General features: G+C 43.7%; 2 protein-coding genes across 2 annotated transcripts; one reads left to right on the top strand and one right to left on the bottom strand.

Annotated features, from left to right (window-relative positions):
- The first annotated feature begins 1,708 nt into the window (after positions 1 to 1,708).
- On the top strand, positions 1,709 to 5,934 carry LOC148102642 (uncharacterized). Its single transcript, XM_087842232.1, has 3 exons — positions 1,709 to 3,672; positions 4,322 to 4,344; positions 5,161 to 5,934. Exons 1-3 carry the CDS (start codon positions 1,726 to 1,728, stop codon positions 5,762 to 5,764), a joined length of 2,574 nt encoding a protein of 857 aa, XP_087698358.1. The 5' UTR covers positions 1,709 to 1,725; the 3' UTR covers positions 5,765 to 5,934.
- Positions 5,935 to 7,537: 1,603 nt separating this feature from the next.
- On the bottom strand, positions 7,538 to 21,578 carry LOC148102641 (NACHT, LRR and PYD domains-containing protein 12-like). The gene is made up of 14 exons (XM_087842231.1): positions 21,540 to 21,578; positions 15,290 to 17,193; positions 13,218 to 13,394; positions 12,792 to 13,040; positions 12,541 to 12,711; positions 12,258 to 12,431; positions 10,993 to 11,042; positions 10,364 to 10,923; positions 10,202 to 10,257; positions 9,338 to 9,552; positions 8,960 to 9,219; positions 8,721 to 8,837; positions 8,500 to 8,641; positions 7,538 to 8,366 (listed from the first exon to the last, which is right to left on the bottom strand). The coding sequence occupies exons 2-14, from the start codon at positions 17,104 to 17,106 to the stop codon at positions 8,047 to 8,049; spliced, it is 4,308 nt and encodes a 1,435-aa protein (XP_087698357.1). The 5' UTR covers positions 17,107 to 17,193; positions 21,540 to 21,578; the 3' UTR covers positions 7,538 to 8,046.
- Between the last annotated feature and the right edge of the window lie 5,133 nt (positions 21,579 to 26,711).

Genomic DNA, 26,711 nt, shown 5'->3' with positions numbered 1-26,711 from the left:
ATCTTCAGCACTCCTCCGTAGGCCCGCCCCAGGAGATGGATAAACCCAGCATTTCATCAACACTGTGATGAGACCTTTGCTTTGTGTAATGTTATAAATACTCAGATACTCCCCAGAGGCTCCAGACTTTTATATAAAGATATTATATTCAGTCCTGTAGAAAGTTATATATTTAAAAATATGTGATCCTCTCTGGTTACTCTGGTATGAATAACTCTGAATCACTTTATGGTAAATAACACACTATGTGTAAAAAACTGTGAAAGAATTCCAGATGACAAGTTTGTAGTTCAACATACAAGTGACGACCTTTGACCTTCATCAGGTTTTATTTAATTGTGTCAGAGAAAATCTCATATGCTCTTCTTGCAGCTGAGTACATCAAGTGTTTAAAACAGAAGGTCTGAGATACAAACTGAGGTCCTGTTAATGCTGATATATAGTGACACAGTTACATGAGTGATTAATCCTTTTGTTCTTTTGTCTTTAACTTTATCAATAAAGCTGCAGCCTTCACTACAGCACATGTGGTACATTTTGCAGTTAACATGTGAACATGTTGGATGATCTGTCTGCTGTCACTGGGTGGTGCTGAGGTCTGAATCTGAGGGCAGCTCCTGTAATCACAAAGACAACAGAACCATCAAACTCACATATAAATTTTATCCCTCAATATTGAAATAAAGCTGATTCTTCTGTCCTCACACACTCAGGATCTGAAGTTCTTCTCTTACATTTTTTCAGTATTACAGTACACTACAGTACTTTAATCCATAGTTCCTGATTAATGAGGAGTTACTGAAGTACAAGCTTTTTAAAAAATGTTACTGTCTTTACAGATGTGGCAAGAGACTGAAAACATGCTGTTGTTTGCACATCTTTAATATTCAGCTCTGCACAGGAGCTGCAGCAGGGTGCAGCCTGTTGCTTTTACAGTATAATACTTGTAATAAAAGTACAGTAACAGTAATTAGTGACTGAGCAGCCCGGAGCGTTTCTCTTGATTTCTTTAGTAAATGCATTCACCTGCACAGATTAGCTAAACGAACCCTGACATCTTAGCTAGCTAGGTCTCAGGAGCTAGCTAAGGACGGTAGTTACGGATTAGCTTACAAACACGTTTAACTTACCGAAACAGTGCAGCGGGGCCTCGGGTCCTTCTGTCGGGTAGTCCAGTTTACTGAAGAACACCTCAGGCTGTCAGGTTAAAACACTCGGTCGTGTTTTCGTAGCGTAAACGCTGGGCCTCCTCTCAGAGCCTACGCTCTATCTGCTATTCCCGAACAGAGATACGCAAGTTTCTCCGTGACTGCAGCTGTCACTACAGTCATTGGTGGGACATGACAACAGCGCCACCTGCAGGAAGATTTTCTCTCTGTCTGATAGCTCGTGTTCTGAGACCTGACGATGTCCTGAAATGTACACCGTACTGCGCTTACGTTGAAGACTTTATGTCTGCACCGCTTCACTTCCGCCATTTTTCTTCAACCTTTGACTCGCAATGAATCCTGGGATATGGAGGGTCACGAACGGTTTACCCGAGGCGTCATTCAAATCTGCGGCTGCGCAGCTGTGAGCGCGTGCCAGGGACTTCTATCGCCGCGTCTGCGCGTGCGTTCTCTGTGACTCACGTTCTTTTGCTTTGATCTGTCAGCCACGTCACAGGCAGGGAAACCCTTAAGTAGGGGCTCTCACACAGAAACGTCACAGCTCATCTGTTTGCAAATGTTCAACAGTCGGCGTTCTCTAAAGCAAGAAAACTCGCACACTATTCACTTCAATCTAGAAAATCACAGTTGCGACACAACAATGGCTCCACCCAGCAAAGACGAAACTTCATTCGTGGTCACACCAGAACAGATTATGCCACCAATCAACCGGTGCTTTGAAAGGCTCTCTGAAGTTCAGTGGAGCGAGATAGAAAATGGCACGTGCGACTCGGGCGTCCAAGCGGTGCTCGCTGATATGATTTCTGAAATCATTCAGATCGCCTCTGTCAGAATCCTTGAAATAAACCTTCCTGTTATTCAGGATCACATGACGAAGGAAGATCCGGAGCCTTTAGGTGCGGGGAAAATAAGCCCGTCCCTCGGAGACTCGATCTCAGCCGCCATCGCCAGCGCTCTTAACGTCCCGGAACAGCGACATGAGAGCGCTGACGAGCTGACACGGATGGTTGAGGAAGAGATCTCCGAAAAGGTCAGCTCAACAATTGCCCTGATCGCAGAAAGCCCTGATTTGCCGCAAGACCCCGCCGTTTATGTTAGCGGCAAATTGAGTAATATTAAAAAGCTGCGCCGCATGGTTTGCCACGCTGCCTCGTGCCTTAAAAGGCACGCACGTAAGCTGCGCTGCCGGTGCGTGTCAAGGGGGTCTGATTCCGGTTCAGAAAGCACAGATTCAAAGGTGTCAGTGCAATCAGCAATCACAGAGATTTCTGTGATTCTGTCATCAAGGAGCTCAGATGGAGAGATGACAGAAGGAGATAAAGGTTCAGATGATGAGGAGAAAGAAATTGAGCTCCCAGACCAATCAGCTCTAACAGAACAAGGCCAAATCAAACCCACTGCAGAGAGCCACAGTATCCGAGCTGCAACCCCAGTAGAACAGGTTGCAGCTGACATTGTAAATGAGATACTTGGAAACCTGGATTCAAGCAGTGAAGAGCTCTGTGACAGCTGTAGCTTACCCAAACCTGCCTTTAATGCAGGATTCATTATCAACAAGGTGAGAGACTTCTTTTCCAAATGTGTGCCGTCCACCTCTCACTCCGGCCTCAAAGCACGCAAACATCGCTTTTCCATGTTTGCGAAAAAACAATTTGAAAAGATGAAAAACGAGCTGAGACAAGAAATAAAGACAAACAGGAAATATTTTGTTTGTCTAAAAAACGTTTGCAAGCAGCCCAAGAGTGACACGGTGCCCTCCGATGAAAGCATAGCTGTCAGCCTCTCAGGGTCAGAGCCTCATAGTCCTCGTCCCCAGAGCGCAAATCAAGCCCCTTCCCAAAATATGCTTCTACGGTACATTCGTTTTTCTCCACTCGACTTTGGCGCCATTAGATCCCACGTTAATCGGTTGTTTGACAAACTAACTAAGAAAGAAGAGCTCTCCATTGAAAAAACCTTGGAAAACTTTAGAAATAGTGGGGCAACCAGAGCCTTTACTGTGGACTTAACGGCAAAAGTGTTTGATCTACTGATGACGGATCGAATGTATGAAATCCCCGAACCTCTAATGGGTAGATCCCTCTCAGACACCGTCATCTCCAGGACTCCACGACAAACACAAGGCTCAAAGCGTCCCTATTCTGCTGAAGTCCTCTATGTCCTCGTAGAAGACGCAGTAGAAAGGTTTCTACAGAAGCTTTTACTCTGCCTGGACAACGAAGACAAAGATCAAGTGATTCAAATGGAAAAGGTGTCTGAGGCTGTGAATGACATCCGAAACTTTATTAAAAGAACACAGACCCCAAAGCAGGAAACAGATTCAGCGAGCAGTGGTGAGGAATCTGTACCATCACCTCCAACGTCAAAATCTGGGAGCATTTCTCCAGAAAAATGCTCTTTGGAATCTGATATGTCCCCTCCAAGACCAAAACCTGGGAGCATTTCTCCAGAAAAATGCTCTCTGGAATCTGATCTCACTCTCGTTTGGCTCTCAGCGGAGGCGGTCGCACTTTCCTCCTCTCCTCCTTACCCTTATCTTCCCTGCTTAGCCTCTCTGTCCTTGTCTGTCTCATGTGCATTACTTTTTTCCCTGGAACAGTCTCTCACTGTCGTTCTCTAAAACCTAAAAGAGAATTATGGATTTGATCAACTGGTCTCTGAATGCTATTGACACCCTCTTCTCAACGAGAAGTCTGGGCTCGGGAGAGCCCGAGTGCCCCGGAGGGACTTTCCCTGCCGGTTACACGATGGACGGGTGGCAGAAATGGAGGCTCGTGTGCCTGGCGGGACTGTCGATCGAGGACGCTGAAGATATTTACCTATTCGGAACCATGATAACGGGGTTCTTGCTGATCGGAGCTGGCATGGCCCTGACTTATCGGAGAAATAAGAGAGCGGAACCGGCTGTTCAAACCCCCCCAAGGCTGCCCGCTGGAATTGAAGCGACGGGACGAGTCGCGACCTCTCACAACGAACGCAGCATGGTTAACACCTTGGAGACGCTTACAGCTGCTGTGAAGGCTCAAAACAACACCATTGAGCGTATGGTGGGATACATCAGAGAGGGCCCTGCTCAAAATGACAACCTTGAGCGAAAGTTGGATCACATCACAGAACGGATCACTGCAGTTGTGAGGTCTCAGAATCAAAAGAATGATAACACCACGGATCAGAAGTTTGATACCATCATGGGGAGGCTCGCGGCTCTCCAACGGGAGATAGAGAGACCAGCGTCAGAGTGTTAAAGATCAGCTTTGAAAAATCTCAATAAATCAACAAATTCGGGATCAAAATGCAGACACCACCACGGCGCCAGCTGCACAGGCCCAAGGCTGAAGCCGGACAAACACTCCCTGATAACGACTGTGATTTGACTATTCTCCCCATCCCATGCAAGGCCACCTGGATTGGCTGGAGGACTGTTTACTAGCCTGATAGGGCGAAGGACACTGTCTCAGCTGAACTATGGACACGCATACACACACACTTACACTGATAAGCACTCACTCATCTCCCCTTCCCTTTCCAACGCCTTCGATGCTTGTTACCTCCTGGGAACACGAGGCGGGTCTGGGCCCGCGCTGGCGAGTCGGCGCAGTGGCAGGATGTCTGCTGTGTTGCCTGGGATTACTCCTCATCCCCCTACTCCCACCCTGTGGCTTGTTATGTCTTCATAATGTTGTGCTGTGAACATTCATGTGCTTTTTTTGTGCAGAGGAGTTTTTTTGTTTCCTGTTCTCGTGCTGTCCTACCATGGAAGCACAGCATGAGTAGGGGTCTCTTTTTTTCCTCTTGTACCTTCCCATTGTGTGTACATTTCAGTGTTTTTTCCGTAACTGCCGATCTCCGACTTGTAACCCCCATGTAATGTCTGTGTTATGTGTGTAAGGTCGGGGGGGGGGGGTGTCTCATTTCACTGCGGGGCAACCTGTATGTGACAAATAAAATCTGAATCTGAATCTGAATCTGAATCTGATATGTCCCCTCCAAGGCCAAAACCTGGGAGCATTTCTCCAGAAAAATGCTCTTTGGCATCACAAATTTCACCTGCAACGCCAAAATCTGGCATTGCACCTACAGAGCATCCAGAAAAATGCTCTGCAGGTGTTTCAGGCTCTCTCATGGTTTCCTCTAAAATGTCAGAGAATGGTTCTGTGTCTTCCGAGGTTGAGAAAACGTCCGATGACCTCGCCTTCTTCCTCTTCACGAGCGTTCTTATAAAATCTAAATCTAAGACCAAACATTCTGTGTCTCTGTCAGCAGAACTAGACATGGCCATCAACCGTCTGAGAGACCTGATCAAGCCTGAACTCAGCAGCACAGAGTCCACCACGAGTCTCATCAATGACCAGAAACAGTTCATGAAGAAAATAGCCAAATCCCTCATCAGGGAGTTTGGCTCCCCAGAACGTGTCTTACATGCTGCGATGGAAAGTAATTCATCTTTTGATGAGGCTGTGATAAGGCATCTAAAAATCAGCCTGGGAGTCATCCCCAGTCCTCCAAAGAAATCCAAAATTTCCAGGTTCTTTTCAGCGGTGGGAAAAGCTCTGCGAAAGCCCTTTAGGTGGTGCATTAAAGCCAACGATGATTAAAATCACCATCCTGGCTTTCCCCCACTGCCCTGCTTCTTTTAACATCTTGAGGCAGAATTTTAGCACCAAATCAAAATTTAAACCATAACACGTCCCGGGGCTAGCGATGTCTCCGGTCGGGCGACCAAAATCTATCTCAGCCCCGCCCGTCGGGCTATATGATAGCTCATCGGGCTATATGATAGCTCATCGGGCTATATGATAGCTCGTCGCGCTATATGATAGCTCGTCGGGCTATATGATAGCTCATCGGGCTATATGATAGCTCGTCGGGCTACATGATAGCTCGTCGGGCTACATGATAGCTCATCGGGCTATATGATAGCTCATCGGGCTATATGATAGCTCATCGGTCTATATGATAGCTCATCGGGCTATATGATAGCTCGTCGGGCTATATGATAGCTCATCGGGCTATATGATAGCTCGTCGGGCTACATGATAGCTCATCGGGCTACATGATAGCTCATCGGGCTACATGATAGCTCATCGGGCTATATGATAGCTCATCGGGCAGGGCTGAGATAGATTTTGGTCGCCCGACCGGAGACATCACTAGCCCCGGGACGTCGGGTTAGCGATTTTGCGAGCCCTGATTTTTAAATTGGCCCTCAAATCCAAATTCTAACAACTGTAGTTCACGCCATCTCGTCTCCTTTTTGATTTCCATCCCCCCAACCGGTCGCAGCGGATGGCCGTCCCTTCTGAGCCCGGTTCCGTTGGAAGTTTCTTCCTGTTAAAGGGAGTTTTTCTTCCCCACAGTCGCCTCGTGCTTGCTCAGAGGGGAATCATTTGATTGTTGGGGTTCTCTGTAGTACTGTAGGGTTTTGACCTTACAGTACAAACAGGGAGGAGACTTTGTGATTTGGCGCTTTTAAAATATCTAATTCGGCATGAAATAAAAAAAGAAATCTAAATGAAAATACATTCCAACTTTGTTTGTGTTTTTCTTCTGTTGTCAAATATGTAGAAAGTGTTGCACGTGTGATTTCAGTCATTTTGCATCAACATGTAGCCAACATGTGTCTGTTTGTGATCATGTTGCATCTGTTTTTGTCTGATTTGTGTGTTTTGCCATTTTTAGTGATACTCATGAATTTTGAAAATGCTTCGTGGAGAAAAGGAGAGAGAGAAACATTAAACATAAATAAGTCAAATCAATTAATTATATACAAAGAGCAGTTTACGGCAGGATTGTTTGACCACTAGGGGGCGATAACAGACTACAGAAAGAGGTTGAACCTAATGCAGGTTCTTTCATTGACTGCACTGTTTGAATTCATTTTTAAAGGAAATAATCAGAGTTAGTGCCTCTGAACTTACACTTCTGTGTATAAAACCTGGCCATAATAATAATCAGCTCAATTATATATACTTTATCAGACTTCTTTTTTAGATGTGTACAGTTTTGCATCTTAAGGGGTCTAACATGAGGGGAGAGGAGGTGAGGAAAGGAAACTCACCTGTCCTGAAGCTTAGCAATAAGTAAAAAACAAGCCTATAGACACAAGCTGCAGCGGGTGATAAACATGTGGCTTCTTCTGCTTCATGAAGCTGAAGTTGTTGCCATGACATCGAGAACAGAACATCCCAGCGTCTAACATCAGCGTGCAGGAAATAAACGCTTAAACCACAGAAACAGCAAACAAACACAATCTAAAAATGTCTGGATTCTGTTATTGCGTCAGTTCACAGAGCACAGCTCACAGCTATAGAAACATTTGCATATATAGTTACGAGTCTTAATACTTCAATGATAAACACCATGAAAAACACACTTCCTGCATCGTCCTGTTCATTCAGACTGAAAGTCCCAAAAACTCAGCTGATGGTTTTTTCTTTTCATCCACCTGCTGCACAAATAACTGAAGAACCTTTATAACACAAGTAATAACACGTTACACTCAACACTGCAGGCATTCGCTGCATTTTATTAACCTTTGTGTTGTATTTCTATAAACATGGTTCACGAGCACAGGAGGAGCTCTGCTGGCTTCACTGATCTGAGTCCAGCTCACATGATTCACCAGTGCAGGTGTGTCTCACTCTTTACTCTCTCTGTCCTTTTGTCTAACAAACACTAACATTTAGAAAATACATTTCACACATTTTTTGCAGAATTTTCTTCTCAGAACTGGAAATTGAATTTTTCTTTTCTGGATATTTACTGGACGTCTCCCCTCACGTCTAAGCTCATCTCCTTTCTAAGAAGTGTGATCAGTGGAAACATAATCGTGATTTTAAGAAGAAAGAAAGAACATTTGATTTCACAGATTTGTGCTTCACATTAAGCCGAGCTCTTTGCACAGATACAGATCGTTGGCATAAAAGACGGCGATCATTTTTGAACTTGCTTCAGCTCCTTTCTTTCGCACCGTGTCGATCAGGTCTCGAGCTTTCTCGCCTCTCGGTTTGGCTCTGGCCGCTTCGCCCTCAGCATCAGTTAGCACGGTGACGCGCTGCAGCTCGTCCAGCAGCTTGTTCAGAACAGGATCCGACACTTTATCGACGAAGTTTACGCGAGCGAGTCGCAGCTTCTCTGCTGAGGCGCTGTTCCCCATCTGAAGAGGACTTCCACCTGGAGAATCAGCCGAGGATGAAGCTGAAAAAGTACGTTTAGAGTCAGAAACACAGTGAGCACATTTCAGAGCAACATTTCTACAGATCAGTGAATCGAACCAGGACAGCAGCTTGGATCTCTGTCAGGTTTCAGTTTGTGCTGAGTTAAGGCTCACCGGGCAGATGAAGGTCGTGCTCCCACACTCGTGTCTCCTCGGGATCTCGCACCATCAGCATCACTTCCTCTGCGTTCGTTGTCAGGATGATCTCAAAGGTCGGGTGGTAATTTGGTCCGTAATTTTCAAAAAACTCTGCACGCTGAAGCGAAATGGAAACGCACAATTGAAAACAGCTTTGTGGACAAAGCGTCTGCTGACACTCAGCGACTGATACTCACTGCAGGCTGTATTTTAAAGTCGTGCGGGGCGCTGCTCAGACTGTACTTTTGACCTTTGTGGAAATAACAGAAGGACGGCGCTTCGATGTACTCTGAAGCAGTGTGCTGCACTTTCACCTTCAGAGACATCACAACATTTTCTTAGTGCATGAATCGTTTCAGAAAAGCAAACAGATGCAGAACAATCAGAGGATTTATTCATGCAGAAGCCATTTAATGATTTCATGATAAAGTCATACGTCGTGCAGAGGGACGTTTCCTGGGAGCAGCATCACACTGAGGATGGGGCGTGGCCTGTTTCTCAGGAAGAGCAGGACTTGGCCACGAATGGGTTTCGTCATGTAATTGAAAAACCGCTTAACGAGATCCCAGACGAGGCCAAAGGCGGAGAGGTGAGGGACGTCCACGACCACGTGAGTCTCAGTGATCTCCAGAGGCTGTATGATGCTCATGCCATCATCCGTGATGTGGACCACAGAGATGCTGTCAGAGACCAGTGCTGGGAAAACACACAGCTTCGTTCACTGCAACAGCCTCCAGAAACTTTCCATGGAAAGCAAATCAAAGCATTTTCTGCAGGTTTGATTCTCCTTCAGGTGTTTCAGTGGCGTCCTTACCCGGCTCAGGTTCACAGTGTGGGAGGTGCAGCTGACGTATAGAGTCCTGAGGACACTCGATGCCGAACAGCGGGCCTCCGGCCACTTTGTGCGCTGGTTGGAGAACCAGAGGATCCCAGATCAGAGTCTTGTAGGTGACCTCACTCTCACGAGTCACATCAAAGACCAGACCAGTCGAAGAACACTGGAACAACCCTGGACCGGGAAACAGGAACCTGAACGACACAACGGTTCAACATGGAGCTCATTTATGTAGCTGTTAAATTCAGTCTAATTTAATTTATAGACTGCAAGACTGTCATCACAATAGAATTAAATCCAAGGCTTTATGTTATTATATTAGTGAGAGAATCCTAAAAGAGGAAGAAACATCTATGGCAACATCCTCCTTCAACGTTTCCATCAGATGACAGTTAGATGATCACATTCTTCTCTTTTAATTAAAACTGCAACTTTACTTACTCGTGTGTAGGAGTTGATGGTCTGCCACTGCCTCTATTCACCATGACTTTGGTATTTTAACCAGTTAAGGTATAACTAACCAAGGCATCGTTAAAGTCTAAAGCAACATTTTAACAAATGTGTGTGTTGGGAAGTTGCAAAAATATAACATATAAAACACTCAAACTGACATTGAACCTTGTAAACAGCCGTATATTAATTGGTTTCCAGTACTCCATCAATTGGTGACCACCATCTACTGTCATACACAATCTGACATTCAGACTCAACCAATCACACATTTGTTAAAAACAGTTTTTAATTGTTCCCACATTCTTCTTTGCACATGTAAAGCACTGAGCACCTCTGTGTTTGCAGAGGACATAATCTCACAGTGGGAACATCGAGGCTTGCGTGTCGTACCTGTATGAAATGCCTGTTCTTTCTTTTCTCATCTCAGGTGTGAAGCTTGATCGAGCCTAAAAATCCAGAAAAGGCAAGTAAAATATTTTCTCCAGTCAAACAAACTTGTAACGTGACACCATGAGAGAACTATTAGTAGATCTACTATTATTAAATACTCACAGTTTCCATTTCCAGCTTCACCACCCTGCACAGGGTCAAAGATCCATAATAAACAGTGAATGCTGGGTAGAGAGGCTCGCTGAAAGTGGTGTGGAAGGTATGAATGAGAGTTTTTGTGTCGTCAGACACCAAGTAGAAGGACAGAGTGCCGGCTGGCCAGTCCAGAAACAGTCCCAGTCTACTGGTCAGGAAGGCTTGGACGTCGATGTGTGGGACCGGTATAAAAGTTTCCCTCAACCCGCATTGGAAGGAGTAACTGTTTGGAGAGGTGATATTGAAACACCAGCTCTTGTCAGTCCTGTCAATTTCTGTGTCCCAGTGTCCCTTCCTCGGCAGGCTCTTATATGCAACACCAATCAACGCAAATCCTTCCCAGTCCACCTCCCAGTAGCAGCGCCCAGTCAGAGCCTCTCGACACAGCACCTGACTCGTTTGGTCAAATCTCTCTGGATGATCAGGATACGACTGCTTTTCCTGAGTGCCGCTTACTTTCCTGTCACATTCAGACAGGACGAGGTTTTCATTCACCGTGTTGGGGTCGAATGTGAGATCACAGGCATCTATGAAAGAGATGCAGTGAGTTAAGCTTCAGCTCAGTCGATGTTATAGAGAAACTCAGTGACACTTACACTTGTTCAGAAGCTGTGGGTCGACCCAGTGCTCTTCATTGTGGTCCACACTGAGGCAGAAGAGCAGAAAGGTCTCAGCTTTGGAGCAAATAAAGAGACGTGAAGCATTTAAAGCACGAATGTGTGATGTGAATGTAAACAGAAAATCTTTGGGACATGATCACATGTTTTAAAATGTTTCACATAAAGTAAATCTCAGCCTGATCTGACATCAGGACCTGCTACAATCTCCTCGCTCCTTACTACAGCCCAGGTTAACTGAGTGTAACTTCATTAGCTTCATAGCTGCAGAGGTAACAGCGACTGAAGTCAGGTCACATTGGACTGTTGTTCAACATGTTCACCTTAGTTTTGAACTTATCAGAGAAGCACTGAGACAAGCTGCTGGACCAAAGAGGACCCCCGTGTGGTTTGGATGTTGGGGTCAAACTAGTCTCGAGTCCCTGACACAGAAATCAGTCCACAGACTGTTGAACACAACCAAGACAGTCGATGAAGGTCTGCAATCAGCTGGTTAAGCAGTTCTAGCTACAGCAACATTTTCTGGATAACTTCCCACATATTAGAAAAAACGTAGTTTAGGGGGCTATATATAACCTTTAGGGATGCACCGATACCGATACTGGTATCGGGTATCGGGGCCGATACTGTAAAATGTGTGTGTACTCATACTCGGAAAAGTTAACCGATACCATGAACCGATACCAACTTATTTCATTAATCAGAGGGTGGCTTGTCATTTCTGTTGTAGTTTTTTAGATTGGCCACTAGGGGGCCAATTATTATTTTATTTATTATTTATTTAATAATAATTATTTTGTTTGTTTGTTTACAATATCGACACTCTGCAATAATTTAAAAGTTTATTTTATTCGCAAACCTAATTTGTATTTATTTTATTCCAAACAGAAGTGTTTATTCATTATTCTGAAAGCTCGAGACAGTGCCAATAGTTCAGTGATATTTTGTTAAATTACAATGTGGAGACTCTGCAATAATTTAACAGAAGTGCTTATTTTTCACTTGAAATTTTTTTGTGGTCATTTTTATTAAGATTTTATTTTTTTATCGGCAGAGAATATAATAAAACCTGTCTTCCAATTAATTGTATTTGTGTGTGTGTGTGTGTGTGTGTGGTAGAAGTATCGTTTTGTTGTACTCTGTATCGGCAAGTACTCAGATCCAAGTATCGGTATCGTATCGGTTTGAAAAAATTGGTATCGTTCCATCCCTAATAACCTTTATATACTACACAGTGTACCGACTTGAGCGTTTCCAGTCTACATTCTGGGTCTTCCAGTCGCTCCAACAGCAGTTTCTCTCCTGACACTCCAGGATGGTTGTAGCTCAGGTCCAGCTCTCTCAGGTGGGAGGGGTTGGACTTCAGAGCTGAGGCCAGAGAGACACAACCTTCCTGTGTGATCCCACAACATGACAGCCTGGAGAGAAAATAGCTCTTACTAAAGCAAAAGCCTTTGCTACTCTTAACTGTTACCACACATGTTGCAGAGTATTTGGACTCCATGGAGCTCGAGCTGCCATCAGTACCTCAGTGTTTCCAGGCTACAGTTTAAACTCCCAAGTCCAACAGACAGCAGCTGCACACCTAAATCCTTCAGGTCGTTGCGGCTGAGGTCAAGCTCTCTCAGCTGGGAGTTAGAGCTGAGAACGGAGGCAAACACCTGCCAGCAGTTATTTTTCAGGAAACAACCAGGCATGCTGCAAACAAAGCAAAACATCTGAACATCATAACCTGCAGAGAGAAAATGAAAGATGATCCTTGCACTAGCTGCAGGTACCTGAACCGCTCCAGTTTACAGACTGGACCAATCAAAGCAGAAGGAATCACAGTCAGCAGGTGTGACTCATCGCTTAAATCTCCACGGTTTCCAATGGTCTTCACGTCATTTGTACAATATTCACTGTCATCCTCTGAATAACTGCATAAGCAGTTAATCAAATGAAGTGCCGTCAGAGGTGACAGCTCTGATCGAAGGACAGAAACCAGTCTGTGACAGTCGCTACAGTCTAGAGAAAACCCAGATAACCTGTGCGAAACACACACCAGTTAGAAATAATGTAGAGACGACTGTTTAGATGTACTGAGGTCATTTACCATAGTTTAGTCGTCGTATGATACATGACTGTAGTTACATAAAGATTTCAGATTTTGAAAGAATTTCACTAAAGAAGTTTTAACCTGCAGAAACAGTTTTTAAACTGACCTCAGTGTCTCCAGTTTACAGTCAGGACCTTCCAGTCCAGCAAAGAGATCAGAAGGAAAACCATCACTGACGTCAGAAAAACACACCAGGCTGAGCTCTGTTAAATAAGAGTCCGCTGACTGAAGAACGGACAGGAGCACGTCGAGGCAGTCTTTGCTTAACTGATCGTTATTGAGTCTGAAGAATCGGAAGAAAAGAAAAAATATTTATTCATCAAATCCCAGATAATCATAGAAAGTGCTACAATGTGGTTTTATGTGTATCACACCTGATGTATTTCTACTTTAAATCTAACAGAGCTTCCATCAGGATCATTTCTGTTTCACTCTTTGTTGTGTCACAAGTTTGCTTGAAAATTCCACAAATATTTGAAAACATTTTTCCGATGAGAACCATGGTCCTCAGATTTGGAGGTGCTGATCCTCATTCCCGCTGCTTCACACTCGGCTGCGAACCGTTCCAGTGCGAGCTGGAGGCCATCACCCGATGAAGCCAACAGAACCACATCATCCGCAAAAAGCAGAGATGAGATTCTGAGGCCACCGAAGTGAAAGCCCTCCACCACTTGGCTGTGCCTAGAAATCCTGTCGGTGACAAAGGGCAGCCCTGGCGGAGCCCATCACCCACCGGGAACGAGTCCGACTTATTGCCGGCAATGCGAACCAAGCTCTTGCAACGGTTGTATAGGGATCGAATGGCCCGTAGCAATGGGCCAGAAAAGGGTGGAGTGCCCACTCCGGGTCGGGGATGAGTTGCTGCCCCAAGTGGAGGAGTTCAAGTATCTCGGGGTCTTGTTCGCGAGTGATGGGAGAAGGGAGCCGGAGATCGACAGACGGATTGGGGCTGCAGCTGCAGTGATGTGGATGCTGCACCGGTCCGTCGTGGTGAAGAGGGAGCTGAGTGTAAAAGCGAAGCTCTCAATTTACCGGTCGATCTATGTCCCTACCCTCACCTATGGCCACGAGCTGTGGGTAGTGACCGAAAGAACGAGATCGCGGATACAAGCGGCGGAAATGAGCTTCCTCCGAAGGGTGGCTGGCCTCTCCCTTAGAGATAGGGTGAGAAGTTCGGCCATCCGGGAGGGGCTCAGAGTAGAGCCGCTGCTGCTCCACATTGAAAGGAGCCAGCTGAGGTGGTTCGGGCATCTGACAAGGATGCCTCCTGGGCGCCTCCTGGGTGAGGTGTTCCAGGCATGTCCCACCGGGAGGAGGCCCCGGGGCAGACCCAGGACACGCTGGAGAGATTATATCTCTCGGCTGGCCTGGGAACGCCTTGGTGTTCCCCCGGATAAGCTGGAGGAGGTGGCTGGGGAGAGGGAGGTCTGGGCCTCTCTGCTTAGGCTGCTGCCCCCGCGACCCGGCCTCGGATAAAGCGGATGAAGATGGATGGATGGATTTTTCCGATGTTTTTGTTTCCTTTATTTTTTGACACAGTCCTTGACTGTTTAATATTTACATAAAATTTTGATGGACTACAAATCAAACCGAGTTGGATGGTTCAAATCTTTGTACATTACATTAACTGTGAGATTTAATCAATAAAACGTTGAAGCAACACTGAGCAATAATGTGTTTCTGGAAGTTTGGAAATTTGTCAGAGAGAGTTGTTGCAAAACCAGCGAGATTGCATTTGACACAAAGCTAATGTGATCTCTTAGTTTTGGCTGTTTGATGGAAATAAATTCAAACATCCATCGTCTCTCTTCCACTTCTAGTTTACAGGGTCGCTGGAGCCAATCCCAGCTGTCTTAGGGCGAGAGGCGGGATGGATCCTGGACAGGTCGCCAGTCTGCCACAGGGCTACCACACAGAGACAGACAACCAGTCACACCAATTTGGATTTTCCCCATTAGTCCCACTAACTGCATGTCTTCAGACTGTGGGAGGAAGCCGGGGTACCCACAGAGAACCCACGCAAACACACGGAGAACCCACGCAAACACACGGAGAACCCACGCAAACACACGGAGAACATGCAAACTCCACACAGAAAGACCCCTGATGGTGGAACTGAACTCAGGACAGTTTAAACATATTTAATATTTTATTTTAAATATCATTTGTACTACTTACGCAGCCTTCTTGCAGTTCTTCATTTGCTGGACAAGTTTCTCAGTCCCAGTAAACAGTGTATAAGAATTTGTCAGATCAAGTTCCTCGAGCACTTCCCCTGATATCTGCATCATGGTCGACAGTACTGCACAGTCGATGGTCGAGAGTACCGCTCCTGAATCCAGATACATTCTGATGTCATCCTGAATTCTCTCTTCCTTCAGCTCAAACTTGCAGAGGAAAAGGTTCATGTACCTCTCTGGTGGGATGTCTTTGACATGGAAATTCTTCAGGTATCCCTTCATCTCTTCGGTGGTGTCCGAGCTGCTCTTTACCTGTGGCAGTAAACTCTGCAGCACTGTTTGATTGGACTCCAGAGAAAATCCAAGGAAGAAACACAGAAACAGATCTAACTGACCTTTCTCACTTTGCAAGGCTTTATCCACAACCTTTTTCTGCAAATCCAGAAAGCTCAGATCTGTCGGGTCGACACCCAGGAAAGACTTCAAAGTACTGAAGTTGTCCGTCAGGATGCAGTGGTGCATGTAGAGAGCTGCAAGAAACTCCTGAAAGCTCAAATGCACAAAGCTGAACATCTTTTTCTTGTACAGGCCTCGTTCTTCCTTAAGAATCTCTGAGCAAAATCCACAAAACACTGACGCTTCATCAACATCGATGCCACTTTCTGTGAGGTCGTCTTCATAGAATATGATGTTTCCTTTCTGCAGCTGTTCAAATGCCAACTTGGACAGGTTTAAAAGCATGGCAGAGTTCTGGGCTTGAGACTTCTTCTGTTTGGACCTCTTCTTGGAGCTTTTCCCTGCATATTTCTGTCTTGTTCTTTGTGTTTGAATCAGTAAGTAATAAATGTACAGTTCTGTCATCGTTGTGATGCCGCGGCTCCTCTCATCACTCCATCCTTTCCTAAACACCTCAGCGATGATCCAGCAAAACACTGGGATATGGCCCATGAAATAGAAGCTGATCATTCCTCTAAGACGAGACAGGATTTCTTCTGCCTGATTAGCGGTGCTGAATCTCTTCCTAAAGTATGACTCTTTCTGTTGCTCAGTGAAACCTTGGACTTCTGTCATCCGGTCAATGTATTTAGAAGGTATCTGACTGGCAGCTGCAGGTCTGGATGTTACCCAGAGCAGAGCGCGAGGCAGCAGGTTGCCTTGGATGAGGTTGGTCAGCAGCACATCGACTGTTGATCTTTGATCTGTTTCACTTATTCTCACAGCTCCATCAAAGTCCAGTGGAAATCTGCTTTCATCCAAACCATCAAAGATGAACAGCACCTGCTTGTGAACAAGCTGCTGTGTACCTTCTAGGGGTTTTATTTCAGGGTAGAAGTGAAGGAGAAGCTGCAGCAGACTGTAGTCGGCATCTCTGAGCATGTTCAGCTCTCTAAAGGGGAGCACAAAGATGAAATCAATGTGCTGGTTAGATTTTCCTTCTGCCCAGTTTAGAGCAAAGTTTTGGACAGCAAATGTCTTTCCAATGCCAGCGATGCCTTTCGTCATCACTCTTTGGATTGTCTTGTCTCTTGCTGGTTGTTCTTGAATTCTTCCTGGTTTAAAGATGTTTAAGAAATCGATCTGTTGATAAAACACCTGTGAAAACGATGACTGCTGATGTGGGACATTAAAGTGATCTAGAATCTCATGTGGTCTGGAACCAAAATCCTGAACCCGCTGAGTGACGTAGAGTTTTGTGTAGATGCTGTCAAGTCGAGAGCGATTATCCGATGTGCCCTCATTTATCCAGGTAAACTTTTCCTGGAGACGGTCTTTAAGCTTTTGTTTAACACTCCCCACGACTTTATCCTGCTCCATGTTTGCAGCTCTGTCTCCTCCACACTTCTTTCTGCTCCTGTCTCCTCTTGTCCTTTTGTCTCTGGGATCCTAAAATGAATATAAAACCTGAAAGCAAGGAGAAAATAAAATGTACTTCCTGGAGCACCACAGTGTAATCGTATCAGTCATATTAAGAAGCCTTTACTTGTCTAAACTTGTTTTCCCTCCATAGTTCTACACTCAACACTGCATGAGTGTCTCTGACACAATCCTGAGACTCACAGCGGCGCTACGAGGAACCATTTAGGCCTTGTTCTTGTTACCATCTACACAGCAGACTTCCTGCACAGCAGTGACAGATACATCCTCAGAATATTTCAGGAGGATGTAACAGTTGGCTTAATCACTAGACATGAGGAGGAGCACAGAGGAGCAAATAAGGACTTTGGAGTGAATGCAGTCATCTCCATCATCACACTGCAACACAAAAGTGATGTTTGTGGGCAGAGATGGATAGTAAAGAGTTACAAGTAACGAGTAACATAAGGGATTACTATTGCAAAAAGTAATTAGATTACTGTTACTTTCCTATAAGCACGCTGCGTTACTAAACTGTGATTTTGATTGTGAGAGTGTCTCATGACAATAATGTACAAGTGTGCGACGCCACTGGCAGCAACAGACGTGTGCAGATCAACAAGGGATAATATGGTGAGAGAGTACGAGCATGCAGCGTTTAAAGCCTGGAAGTAATCACATTACTTTAAGTTTTAGTCCATAAAAAGTGACAAAAACATCAGTGTCCGCTCTACACTCTGCGTGGGAAGAAAACTTCTTTCTACAGCAAAAATTAAACTTCCAATCTGAGCGAGCAGCGAGCACACTGCCACGGGAATGTGACGTTCACAGAGAAACCCCCGGATCCCCCCACTGACATGACCGCTGTGGACAAACCTCCACCCGCCCCACTCGTGATAGACAGGTGAAACTCTTCAAATAATGGAAGGAATGGCTTATTTGAAGAGTTTCAGTCAGGTTTCAGAGCTCATCACAGCTTTAGTGAAGGTTACAAATGATCTTCTTATGGCCTCTGACAGTGGACTCATCTCTGGTCTGGTGGCAGCAGATGGCCCCGCCCCTCCCTGAGCCTGGTTCTGCTGGAGGTTTCTTCCTGTTAAAAGGGAGTTTTTCCTTCCCACTGTCGCCAAAGTGCTGCTCATAGGAGGTCATATGATTGTTGGGTTTTTCTCTGTATCTACTGTACAATTAGGGCTGCCACAAACGATTATTTTGATAGTCGACTAATCAGATCATCATCCATTGGACGTAAAACGTACAGCTTATTGCACCAGCAGCATCTGCTCTTATATAACTATCATTAGCTTACAGCTTTAAGTGTTTAAGGTATGTGCTAACTAAAAATAAAGACAAGATGATAGTTTATTACATTTTAATGAAATTTGCAGATTGTTTCGGTGAAGTCTAATAAACTCCTTGCTATCTAAAATATAACAGGACACCGGAGTAAATTCTGGAGCATCTCACACTTCTAATAATCAGCTGTCTGCTTGACGTTTATTCAGCTGTGTAAAAACTATAACTTTAATCTCAGCCAAACCGATTTACTCAGGAACAAATAAAATACTAAAAAAAGCCAAACAATAACATTTTTAAGTTATCTAAGTGACTTATATATCATGTTTAACCTGAGTAGCGAAAGATGGCGGTGGGTTTGAAAACGATTAGCCGGGAGTCCGGTGTTCTCACGGCTCTAGTTAGCCTAGCCCCCGGCTAGCTATCAAGCTAGTGGCTAACAGACGTCTCCGAAAACGTCAGCGCGCTTTTGAAAATATGTGGTGTCTTGATAAACTGAGCAGATATTTGAGGTTTACACAGCTACATTCTCGCCTGAAAATATGTTAAACGTTTATTTTGTGACCCAGAAAGAATAATAAGAGTAATATTAAAACTAACTAGCTGCCGCCATTGTTGGAAACTGAGCTGGGCTGCGCTATGAATTCTGGGACACAGCTTCTTCTTCTTCGGGGTTTAACGGCAGCTGGCATCCTTGTACACGCAGTGCTGCCATCTTCTGTTTCAATCCGTTATTACACTCTTAAATCCTACTACTTATTCCTGCGTCTTTTGGGATCTTACAAAGCTTCAAACGACGCGTCAACTATTAAATCAGTCATCGACGATTTTGATAGTCGACTAATTGTGGCAGCCCTATGTACAATATAAAGCACCTTGAGCCGACTGTTGTTGTGATTTGGTGCTGTGTAAATAAAACTCAACTGAATTGAAATGAAAAATAGATTTAAAAGCGACAGGACTCAGTGCTGCTGAATCTTTGATTTTATTTATTTATTGCTGTAAAGAGTGAGTGTAAACACAAAACATTTTATTTTATATGCAGGAAATTTGTTTAAATGTTCAACAATTTTTTCAAGTCAAAGACTGTTGCATGTCATTTATTTATTTGCATAAAATTAAAAGATTAAAACTAATGAAACAGTTTTAAAAAGAGGATTTCCATTTGATAAAATGTTATATGATAGATTTTGCATACAAATAGAATTGGGCTGAAAGGTCTGTTGCTTTATTACATATTCAGGTTGTGTATCATGCTTTTGAAAACTAAGTAACTAAGTAACTAATTACTTTAAAAAAAATAAGTAATCAGTAAAGTAACAGGATTTTTTGGGGAGAAGTAATCAGTAATTAGTAAGTAATTACTTTTTTCAAGTAACTTGACCAACACTGGTTGTGGGCTTCAGAGGCGCAGGAGGAACCAAAGCAACACCAACAACTATCAGGTAAAAGTGTCATAAAAAACGATCCATGGCTTCTGTTGTGACACTTGACATTTAGCTCACAGGCCTAATACAGTTTATCTGAATCATCTTAAAGACATTTCTACACGCGTTGGTCCACTTGTGGTGAATTCAATCAACTGAACGTGATTTAAAAAGCAATACGTCCGTTTATATAACGTCCCACAGCTGACAGCACGTACCACAGCAGAGAACCACAACTGACCAACAGCTGAAAGGAGAAAAGAACAAAGATCCTGTAAAGAGAACTTTTTCCGCAGCTCTCAGACCTCCGACGGGGCTGAAGGTTCGGCCACAAAGGAGCTTCAACACTAAACAAAGTGAAGCTTCCTGAGCGCGCATAGTGAAACAGATGAATCCATGTTTACATAAGTTAAACTATTCTATTTGTGCTGCATCATGAAAACTAATCACATCAGATTCTCTCGACACAAACAGACATTTAGAAATGGAGGACAAACGTATTGATGCAGCTGGAGGTGTTGAAGGTGTAAACGTCACTTTTAGGTTAGAGCGAAGGAAAAGAAGCAAAGGGATGAAACCATCACTCATTATTCATTATTCTTCACTCTATCATTGAAATGATAAAGTGCTGCGGAGCTCAGAGACCCTGACTTAAACCCAGTCGAACATCCGAAACTAAACCTGGGTGCCTGTCAAAGGTCGCCATCAACCCTTCCAGAATCTACACAGCAGACACCTGCTTCATTTATATAGTACTGGTTTTATTTTGTCATTATGAGCTACTCACTGTGCACGCCTCCACAATGCACGCTCAAATGCATTTCACAGGGACCACAGCAGTGACCACTGATTGATTGATTTATTGGTTTACTTATATATAAGGAAGCCCATTAGCTTCCACAATAGCGGCTGCTAGTCTTCTCGGGGCTCAAACCATCGAGTATAATCTAATAAAACACAATAAAGTAGATGCAAAAATGTCCACATAATTCGGCTCTTTCATCCTCAGTGAGGTTTTACACGTCACAACATTGGCCTCTTATAATATTTACAATATTTAAGTAAAATTTGTGTAAAAAGGCTTTAAAATGTTCTTTAAATTAAGAATAGTAGCTAGTTCTCCAGCTACATAAGTTTATTATACATGTTGATACATGCAGATGATCCAGCCTGTGGCTCATTGCAGCAGGACTGAGAGGAGGAATCTAAACACAGTTACAATCACAGAGCTGCTGCTTTGTTATGAGGACTTCTGTAATGTGGAACATACTTAGATCTGAGAGATACTGAGAAAACATGCTGATTGTGTCTGACCACACGCAGGAAATTACAAACTTCCTCTTGTGATAAAACTGATTTAAAAACAAAGTGTAAATCTTTAAAAAGCTCCTGGCTGACCTGAAATGACAGATTCAGTCTGTGACAGATCCACGTCTGAGAGGCCACGAACATAAAAAGTTTGTGTCCTCGTCACCAACCAGAGGAAATGAAAAACTTTTACTTCCTCAAACAGAGACCATGTTCACTCGTTTTTATCACGTTTGCAGGTTGTGTCCAATAACAGCTGAAACAGCAAAGATGACGCAGCAGACACACGCATGAGTCTGTGTGCGGATTTCTCTTTAATACACTTAAAGCAGCTGTTTCCATATACAAATATAACAAGCTTACCTTTGCGCTCAGCTGCTGTCACTCCACGCCTCTCCCCACACAGCACTCTCTGCTGTGATTGGGCGAGACTGCACAGCTGACCCAATCTATCCTACTTCCTGGTTTTTGCACCTCTGTAAGCGAGTGTGTGAAAAATAAAGTTTACATTTTTTAAAAAGCTGTAGCGCACGGAAGTGACGTCAAAGTTTGATTCATATTGTTGGAATCAAACGAGGAATGAGAATAGATGTTACAACACACTCCTCAGTGTAAACGTACACAGACTAAAGGTTTCCTGTATATTTATATTTTATAGAAGTTCATAATAAAGTTTAATCTCTTTTTAACTTTTATCTTTATCTTTTCTTTTTAACTTCAGTTTATTCAAACCTGTATTTTTCACATCCAGATTTATCTTTTTAAATTCTTTAAGCTCACTGAAATAACTTTGAACCGGATTAGTTTGAGTACTTATGATGATAAAATATGAAAAACTAAATAAAATATATGGAGTACAAAGTACAACAGTTGCATCACGTATATAATGAAACAGAAGCAGAAAGAAACATGACACATATTTAGAGTAAAACACAGTAGAAGAACTTTACTGTGCTCTGCTGGTTGGGCACAAGGTGGCGCTGTTGTCACTGTAGTTGAGAATGAAATGAATGAACACACACACACAGAGTCATGAACTTATGTAGTTACGTCTGCACTCTCACACTCTCTTGAAAAGAAAAAGACGTTACAAACTAAAGCAAGAGCAATAATAATAATAATAATAATAATAATAATAATAATAATAATAATAATGGGTTGCATTTATATAGCGCTTTTCGAGACGCTCAAAGCGCTTTACAATACCACTATTCATTCTCTCTCACATTCACACACTGGTGGAGGCAGCTACAGTTGTAGCCACAGCTGCCCTGGGGCAGACTGACAGAGGCGAGGCTGCCATATCGCGAGCAGACAAACACTTTAATGTTTTATGATGTTTTTATAACAATACGCTAATGTCTGACCTGTGACAGCATTTTATACTAAAACGATGAATGTGTTATCTTTACACATGTGACCAGAGCAGAACTGGCTGAAATCTTTGGCTTCTATAAGCTGTAAAAACCTGATATTTTCAGATATATTCATGAATTTCACAGGATGCTCATGATGTCACTGAGACATGTCCAGGGGGAATTTTCAGCGTTCACTTTGCTGTTACATTGTTACTTTGTTACATTACTTTGTTACTTTGTTACTTTGTTACATTGTTACTTTGTTACATTACTTTGTTACTTTGTTACATTACTTTGTTACTTTGTTACTTTGTTACATTACTTTGTTACATTACTTTGTTACATTGTTACTTTGTTACATTACTTTGTTACTTTGTTACATTACTTTGTTACATTGTTACTTTGTTACTTTGTTACACTGAAGCTGTTTTTAAATGCAGCCTCGGTGCTGACTGATTCATAAAAAGACTTTATAAAGAATTAGTCACTGATCATTGATTATAATAGAAGTTTATTAAAGGCGTATCTATCCCATAATACAACAGAATTCAAAAATACATGTTAAAAAGGATTAAAAAAAACATAAATTCCAAAATATATTTAAAGATTTGTAAGACATGAAGGCATCAAAAGCACCAGAGAAGCTAACACAGCTCTGTGTTTGCAGCAGCAGACAGGGTCAGTGGTACAGAAGAGAAAATGTGTGAGTTACTCAGTTTGCCCTGAAACGTTTTTATATTTATGTATTAGCACCAGAAACATCGTTTATAAAGAGCAGCTAACTAAACGTCTCTTTATTTTGGTACAGCCTCTCAGTCCTACAGTAACTGTTTACTTTATTATAGAGAACTTTACTAATAACACATTTTTAAACAATATTCCAAAAAGACTTTACAAATACAAACATCATCCAGATAAAGCAATAAAAATGTAGCCGAATGAAAATAGTATAACACAAAGAGACGCTTGTACACATTATATACACAAAGAGAACGGCTGGGAGCGGCTGAATAAGACTTTAAAGTCCATGATTCATAAGTTCATTACCGAAGATGAACGCACTTGGGATCGCTGGCTAGACCCTCTGTTATTTGCAGTGCGGGAGGTGCCCCGGGCCTCCACGGGATTTTCTCCCTTTGAACTGCTGTTCGGCAGGAAGCCGCGTGGGGTGCTCGACCTGATTAAAGAAAGCTGGGAGGAAGGTCCGAGCCCCACCAAGAATGAGATTCAGTACATGCTGGACCTGAGAGCGAAACTCCACACTTTGGGGAGGTTGTCACGGGAGAATTTGCTCCAGGCTCAGCAGCGTCAGCAACGCCTGTATGACAGACGCAGGCAATTTTCACCGGGAGACAAAGTGCTTGTATTGCTCCCTTCTTCCAGCTCAAAGTTGCTCGCCAAGTGGCAAGGACCCTTTGTGGTCACACGGCGAGAACGTTGACTATGAGGTCGCTCGGTCGGACAGGGGAGGGGCCATGCAGATTTATCACCTCAATCTCCTTAAAGAGTGGAGAGAGGCTGAAACCGCTTCTCTGGTAAGCCTGGTTAAGGAGAGAGATGAGTTGGGGCCGGAGGTACCAAATTCCATCATCCCCGCCTCCCTCCCTTGTGATGACCATCTCACACAGGCCCAGAGAGCGGACGTTGTCGCGTTACAACAGCGTTTTGCTGATGTGTTCTCCCCCCTGCCCGGCCGAACGTCTCTCATTGAGCATCATTTTGAAACGCAGCCTGGCGTGACGGTGCGTTCACGGCCCTACAGGCTTCCTGAGCATAAACGGCAAATTTTTCAGAGGGAATTGGCTGAAATGCTGAAAATGGGAGTGATAGAAGAGTCGCACAGCGCCTGGTGTAGCCCCATCGTTCTTGTGGTGAAGAAGGATGGGTCTATACGGTTCTGTGTCGACTATGGCAAGGTGAATGAAGTGTCACGCTTTGATGCTTATCCCATGCCCCGGGTCGACGAGCTCCTGGATCGGTTGGGCACGGCCCGTTTTTCACGACACTGGATTTAACCAAGTCCCCTCCAAGGCCAAAATCTGGGAGCATTTCTCCAGAGAAATGCTTTCTGGCATCACAAATTTCTCCTCCAAGGCCAAAATCTGGCATTGCACCTGCAGAGCATCCAGAAAAATGCTCTGCAGGTGTTTCAGGCTCTCTCATGGTTTCCTCTAAAATGTCAGAGAATGGTTTTGTGTCTTCCGAGGTTGAGAAAACGTCCGATGACCTCGCCTTCTTCCTCTTCGCGAGCGTTCTTATAAAATCTAAATCTAAGACCAAACATTCTGTGTCTCTGTCAGCAGAACTAGACATGGCCATCAACCGTCTGAGAGACCTGATCAAGCCTGAACTCAGCAGCACAGAGTCCACCACGAGTCTCATCAATGACCAGAAACAGTTCATGAAGAAAATAGCCAAATCCCTCATCAGGGAGTTTGGCTCCCCAGAACGTGTCTTACATGCTGCGATGGAAAGTAATTCATCTTTTGATGAGGCTGTGATAAGGCATCTAAAGATCAGCCTGGGAGTCATCCCCAGTCCTCCAAAGAAATCCAAAATTTCCAGGTTCTTTTCAGCGGTGGGAAAAGCTCTGCGAAAGCCCTTTAGGTGGTGCATTAAAGCAAACGAGGATTAAAATCACCATCCTGGCTTTCCCCCACTGCCCTGCTTCTTTTAACATCTTGAGGCAGAATTTTAGCACCAAATCAAAATTTAAACCATAACACGTCCCGGGGCTAGCGATGTCTCCGGTCGGGCGACCAAAATCTATCTCAGCCCCGCCCGTCGGGCTATATGATAGCTCATCGGGCTATATGATAGCTCATCGGGCTATATGATAGCTCGTCGGGCTACATGATAGCTCATCAGGGCTGAGATAGATTTTGGTCGCCCGACCGGAGACATCGCTAGCCCCGGGACGTCGGGCTAGTGATTTTGGGAGCCCTGATTTTTAAATTGGCCCTCAAATCCAAATTCTAACTGTAGTTCACGCCATCTCGTCTCCTTTTTGATTTCCATCCCCCCAACCGGTCGCAGCGGATGGCCGTCCCTTCTGAGCCCGGTTCCGTTGGAAGTTTCTTCCTGTTAAAGGGAGTTTTTCTTCCCCACAGTCGCCTCGTGCTTGCTCAGAGGGGAATCATTTGATTGTTGGGGTTCTCTGTAGTACTGTAGGGTTTTGACCTTACAGTACAAACAGGGAGGAGACTTTGTGATTTGGCGCTTTTAAAATATCTAATTCGGCATGAAATAAAAAAAGAAATCTAAATGAAAATACATTCCAACTTTGTTTGTGTTTTTCTTCTGTTGTCAAATATGTAGAAAGTGTTGCACGTGTGATTTCAGTCATTTTGCATCAACATGTAGCCAACATGTGTCTGTTTGTGATCATGTTGCATCTGTTTTTGTCTGATTTGTGTCGTAGTTTAGTCAGTTTACATCTATTTGTGGACCAATTTAGTTGTCTTGCATGTATTTGTGGCAGAATGTGTGGATCCTGTTGGACAGTTTTGTCTTAATGCTTCACTTTGGTTGTTGGTGTTTGTGCTCATTTTGCTTCTAGATGTAGACCTGCCATCTGAAAATCAGCACCTCGCCCACTTGGACCATTTGCTTTTGGTCCAGGGGTTAGCACCTTTGTTCTTTCACTGACCTTGTGGAGTAACATGAAAACAAGCACAAAGCAGTAAAAGCATCGTCAGTTTCATTGACCTGTAGACCCTTCTGCCCCCGCTCTTTTATTGCCAACATGAATTTATGGAAACTAAAAATAAATAAAAGTATGAATGATATAAATGTTTTGCCATTTTTAGTGATACTCATGAATTTTGGAGAAAAGGAGAGAGAGAAACATTAACCATAAATAAGTCAAATCAATTAATTATATACAAAGAGCAGTTTACGGCAGGATTGTTTGACCACTAGGGGGCGATAACAGACTACAGAAAGAGGTTAAACCTAATGCAGGTTCTTTCATTGACTGCACTGTTTGAATTCATTTTTAAAGGAAATAATCAGAGTTAGTGCCTCTGAACTTACACTTCTGTGTATAAAACCTGGCCATAATAATAATCAGCTCAATTATATATACTTTATCAGACTTCTTTTTTAGATGTGTACAGTTTTCTGTAAGGCCAAACAGAACATCCTTCCAAAATAAGAGAAAATCTTCAGCAGTTTG

This window comes from Neolamprologus brichardi, chromosome 6 (genome assembly GCF_056152115.1).
Source record: "Neolamprologus brichardi isolate AB-2024 chromosome 6, ASM5615211v1, whole genome shotgun sequence".
Taxonomy (NCBI): Eukaryota; Metazoa; Chordata; class Actinopteri; order Cichliformes; family Cichlidae; genus Neolamprologus; species Neolamprologus brichardi.
The sequence above is the reverse complement of the archived record's forward strand: the minus strand, read 5'-3'. Positions and strand labels throughout refer to the sequence as shown.